Source organism: Mchenga conophoros, linkage group LG2, assembly GCF_057382185.1.
Source record: "Mchenga conophoros isolate Kocher_MC1m ecotype Shallow Benthic linkage group LG2, M_conophoros_male_GT1.1, whole genome shotgun sequence".
Lineage (NCBI taxonomy): Eukaryota > Metazoa > Chordata > Actinopteri > Cichliformes > Cichlidae > Mchenga > Mchenga conophoros.
In genome coordinates, this window is record NC_140527.1 from 36,236,910 (window position 1) to 36,242,629 (window position 5,720).

General features: G+C 42.8%; 1 protein-coding gene across 1 annotated transcript; it reads right to left on the minus strand.

Moving 5' to 3' along the window:
• Positions 1–1,182: 1,182 nt before the first annotated feature.
• Positions 1,183–2,903, minus strand: mid1ip1l (MID1 interacting protein 1, like). The gene is made up of 2 exons (XM_085244146.1): positions 2,744–2,903; positions 1,183–2,411 (listed from the first exon to the last, which is right to left on the minus strand). The coding sequence occupies exon 2, from the start codon at positions 2,337–2,339 to the stop codon at positions 1,863–1,865; it is 477 nt and encodes a 158-aa protein (XP_085100272.1). The 5' UTR covers positions 2,340–2,411; positions 2,744–2,903; the 3' UTR covers positions 1,183–1,862.
• Positions 2,904–5,720: the final 2,817 nt, after the last annotated feature.

Sequence of the window (5,720 nt, forward strand, 5' to 3'; positions counted from 1 at the left end):
CAGTTGGGTTAACCCAGTTTATCTGAGTGGGCTGAGGCACACTGACCAGCACAGCCATTTTGATTCGCAGCCATCTGTGAGGCCCATTGTGAGAGGAGACAGAGGAGAACTGCAGCCTCTCGCCACAGCACTTTCCATGCAAACTCCCTGACCCCAGCGTCCTCGCTGCTGCTCGCCAGAGGAGCGCCAGTGTGTTGGACCCATTGCTTCCTGGATGGCCCTCACCACATTACAATCTCTTAATCACTGCTGTGCCTTTGAGAGAGAAAAGAGGGAGGGGGAGGGAGTCTCTGCAACTGGATTGGCTGCTCTTGGTGGAGCTGTTGCTAAGGGGAGGGCTTTACTCAGCGATGGATGGATTGATGGATGGATGGGCTTCTGGTTGGAGCAACTTAACATTTAGATCAACTAAATGTGATGAAGCAAATCTTCCAAAACTACTTGAGGTTCAGACCATGTTCTCTGTCACCATTTGCTGTTTTATTATTTATCAAATTTGTCTCACCCAAATAAAGTCTTATCAACCGTGATGGCTCAGTTTGCTTTACTGCCACTTGTCCTCTTGCAGCTACCATTTGTACAGTGTGAGATTTGAACTTTGTTTCAGGATTATTCAGTTCTGATGGGAAAGTTTAGGGTTTAACATTCTGAAACCGATTGTTGGCATTTTGATTTCAGCCAAGTCAACTTTAAGGATTTAATTGCCTAGTTTAAGATTTAAGCAACTTGGCCTGAATATGCATTGAGGTAAGAGTCCAATTACACTTTTAAAAAAAAAAATATATAAACTTGTGCCCATGTACTTTAGATGATATACTGAAGTGCTTAAAACAGACTCCAGGCAAGTTGCATCAGATACAAGATTAAATGGTGTTGAGATCCCAGCACTGCTTACTCATTTAGTGCCAAAATTGCCACGCCCAGCTAAAACCCTTCTAGAATTATCTTGCAACATCCGCATACTCATGTTAAAATATTAACATTGCACAGGCCGGACCAACATCTATACGTTTTAAGGGTTTCCCCTCAGAAGTTTAGCTAAAGTATCATCTTTCGCCAGGAATGTCACATCAGAGACTAGTTTACATCTGAGCAGAGATTGAGGTAAACATCTATTTATAGGCAGGCTACTTGAGAGAGTCTGAACATCCTTCCTGTTACTAATGACAGACAAGACAAACATTATTAGCTTCATGTTTATTTCCATTTTATTGCATCAATATAAAATTGGATTTTCAAATTAAGTTTCCATAGACAAACATTTAAGCTATATAATGAACAACTTACAGTGACAATGTGGGAAGGAATTGAACATGGTATGGTACAAAAAGTCAAGGCACACCTTGTTGTAGCATTGAGTGGAACGCTTTAAAACCTCTGCAGGCAGGAACCCTTCAGCTCAGCTTTAATAAAATGACCATTTTTACAAGGAGGGACAGAATAGCCAGCATTCAATATCTCCTATGGGCAGAAACTTTATTCACTTCAACTTGAAATTCATGTAAATGCAGATCACGTGAGGGAAAACGTTCTGCCTAAAATCAGAGCTGTGCTTCATCAGGACTTGATTCAGTAAACCTCCACCAAGCACGAACATGCCAGCCTCTCCAGAAGAGGCAGGCTGACGACATGCGCAGGGATCACTGGTTTATTTATTTATTTTATTCATTTGATGGGAGGGGGCGGAGGAGCAGGATTGAAGTTTGAGTGTTATTCAGTAGCAGGAGAAGCCAGGAGTGGTTGCCCTGGTCAGTTTACTGTCCATCTGAGAGTTTTGGAAGAGATCTGACCCATCACAAAACACCTCACTATTTCAAGTCAGTTTGAGGAGAAAAGGGCGAGGAAAACAGATGCAGTTACTTCTATCTCATGAAGTTTCCTCCTCCAATTTCCCTCTTGTACCTGTTGGTGAGGTGGTCTGCCTGCATGGTCAGCTTGGACAGCACGCCAAACAGTCCTCTGAGGTGATAATGAAACTGATGCTGCAGGTCAGCGTTGTCATCCACGTGTATGTCTCCCTTCACCGCCTGCTGCTCTTCCTGCTTCACCGCCATCTCTAGGAAGCTGGCACCGCTGCTCACCTCCCTCTTCAGCAGGCCCCACTCCATGTCGTTCTTTATGGACTTGAGCAGCAGGTAATGCTCGTACATGTCCCTCTGCTTGTTGCTGCACGGCGGTTCGTTGTTGTTGTTAGCCTGCTGCTCGTCCAGCGGCATGTCTCGCAGCAGGCTCGGCACCATGATGGTCTCGTCCATGTTGTTGGTGGCCGCTATGAAGCGGTGCATGACGTTAATGAGGGAGTGCTTGTTGCCGACGGAGTCGCTGCTGATCTGCATCATTTTGAAGGCTGTAAGGTTACAGTGTAGCGCAGACGGGTGGATCTTTAAAGGCAGAGCTGTTTGGCTGGTGATCTGCAAGATGAAGGGAGGGATGATTAGGATGCAGGAAAGGTGCAGGGAGATTGAGCAGACTCTGCAGAAATGCAGCACAGCAAGGGCAAATCCCTCTGAGACAGCTTTACATAATCAGCACGGACAATAAAACACCTGCAGCACGCCGGACTAAAGCCTGGCTGCAGGGGACCGACACCGCGAGCTGACATCTCTAATAGAAAACAGATGAATACTTCCGTATGCTTCCAATCTATACCATCATGCCCGAAGCGCATCACTATGACCTCGATTTCCTGCTGCTGAAATTCAAACATCCCTTCAGTTAGAGAGGCACTGAGTAAAAGACTGACCTGGAAACCTGAGGGAAAGCTTGCCTGGTGTCCTGGTTGGTTAACTCAAGTTTTCTCAGGCAGCGTACAGCACCCGCTGGGAAGAAAAATAAAAATTTCTTCAGCTGACTGACAGATAAGCGCTGTTTTTATACCCAGCAGCCGGGTTGGGCGGTAGGAAGGACTGAAAGTCCGGCCTCTTTGGGTTTTACTGCAGAGCCAGTTGGGCTGCATGACAACTGCAGGCGGGGCTTCTGCAGCGTCTGATCCAAAATTGACCAATGAAATGAGATCTGGCAGCAGCCACTCAAACTTGTTTGTTCTGGGCTCGCCTGCGATTAGCTGCACCCTGTTTACTGCTCATCTTTTCCGGGCCGTTTGTCCCCTGAAGGCAACACTGGTGTAAGTCTCCGTGCAGCTCTTTGCACGTCGGGTTTGTCAAGAGTTGAACTCATAGATGGTTTAAGATTCAACTAAGCATAGTGTGATCCCCCCCATCCCCCCACACACGCTCACTCTCCGTCCTTTATTGGTTTGTATATATCTTGCACAGCACTGCCGCCTGGCGGTTAAGTTGTGTCGGTTCAACTGAAGCGTCCTCGCTGATGCAATACACTCATCCAAACGACACATGACCCCAGGAGCAGCACGTGTCACCAGGTGGAGCATCCACTGTGTCACGGGTGTCCCTAAAAGTCTGGCATAAATTTCAGGCTTTTAGCTGTATTTTCACGAGTTTTACAGCTTTCCCCACTGATAAAGATCTCCCTCGATGCCAATCTTAGTGCAGCAGTTAATTTAATTAATAAATAAACAATAAAATCACAGAAAAGTAGACATTTCTGTTTTGTTTAGGTCCACAGTAAAAGAAGAAAAAAAGATCCAAACAAAAAAGGACATTTTCTGTAAAATAACAATTTTCTGTCTTATAATTACAGGATAATTTACTGTGAATTTACACACTTATTTCTTCCAATTTAAGCCCAAAGAGTCATGCTGGCGGGCTTTTTTTATTTACTACAGCAGCATTTCTTTATCTTGTAGAAAAACTGTTGAAATTGCACAAATTTTTCTTATATTAAGATATCTAAGGGATTAAATGTGAAGTTGAAACTTCTTTACACTGACAAAGGGCAGAGTTTCATTCATTTGCCACACTAAGGATCAAAGTGGAGCTGCATTTGGTGCGTCATGTAAAATGAGTTTGACATCCCTGCATTATTGGATTAGTTTCACCTGCAATTTTCCTGAGTAAAACCAGCAGTCAGTGCTTTGAAAAGCATGGCACAAGTTGCCTGTGTCTAAGCTGTGAGCAATAGCCAAAGCTTATACATATTTATAGAAGCCTGCTTGTATTCATCAGCATGAATTCAATTATTTATTTACAGTCTAATGTGTTGGTGTACAGAGGCAAAGCTACAGAAATGGTCTGTGTCCTTGCGTCAAACATCATGCAAATCAAATTTGACCCCACCAGAAACTGGTTACCTCAGGGCAATAAAGCGCTATAAGGGCACTAAAATGTCACAGTTTTCTACATATGCTCATTTTTATTTTAATGAACATCAACTAAATTTTCTTAGAAGCATTTAATGTGTGATTGTATGGTTCCGTGTGTCCGAGTGTGCCTATCATTGATAACTATTCTCTGGAACTTCATGAAACACTTACTGTCTTCAAATTCACTCTCCTTGTTGAAGGAATGGGGCCCAAATACCCAAACACATTCTTTTCTCCCATAAAATATTTATGTGCTCATATCCTGTAAGTTAACATGAGTTCATGCAAGTATTAAATGATGCAATTAAGCAAGTTGTAGCAAGCGAGCACCAGAAAACATAAAACAAGCAGTGTCAAGTATCAGAGTTCAGAAACACAGTTTAAATGTACTAAGTTACATTCCACTACTGCTCATCTAACTCAGTGACGCTGTAGGATTAACAGCACTACGCACCAAGTCTAAGGAAACTTTATTTAACAAACTGCAAATGAGCAACATCTCTCAGGCCTTTGTAGAAGTTTAGAGTTCAATCAGCATAGACTGTGTTGATATTTATTTTGTCCACAACGGCATATTACCAAAGCACAGAGGTATAACTGGTGGTTATACCTCCTGCACATGCACATCATGTCAGCTACACCCAGTGACTGTTTCGTTTGCTGTGCAAACAGTTAAACCTGAAATTAAAGAGACGTAGGTTGTGCTTTTATTCTTTGGCCACAATAATAATTTTTTCCCCCCCAAGGCTTTTTAGAACGAAAAAAGGTTTATTTGAATGAAATATCAAACCATTGTGCAAAGACCTACCACCTTCATACACATCAGGAGAAACGACTAGCCAGAGAAAATACAACAGCTGCAGTGAAGCACGAGATTCAACAACGAGGTGATCGAGCTGACAGCGTGTAGCCTTGTTACAGCCGTTTACATCTTTTACTATGCTGAGTGGTAGAAGTGAAGAACAATGTGGTGTTCACCCTTTAACTTCACCCCTGCAAATTATAGAAGTTAGGTAATGAAGGGGAGTCTGGTTTTCCTGGCTGTCAGCCACAGCCATGGATGAAAGTTCAAGGCCGCACTGTGTTTTTAGTGTGTAGTTTAATAGTGTAACTGTGTGACAGGTCTTTACGTTACAGATGCAATTCGAGTGCATTATGGGGGGGGAAAAAAAAAAAAAAAAAAAAACGGGAATCTTGACAAAGTGGATGGTAAATTCTTATTTGATCATTCAGGCATTTTTAGTATTTTGTATTTTTATGTGCAGTTACTTTAATCGCACATCAAACATGCTATTTAAATCCATAAAGTTGTCTTCCACTGAAAAACAGAGATGCTTTCATATCTTGAAGTTTATTAGCATTCTTCTAAAGGCCCCAAATATCCAGGGCATGTTTGTCTGCCAAAAATCACCTGCTGCCAGAATATTTGTGTTTCTTTCTTTTTTTGTGAGCAAACAGCTGTACAGACAGTTGCTAAGAACGCACACTGTCAGAGACA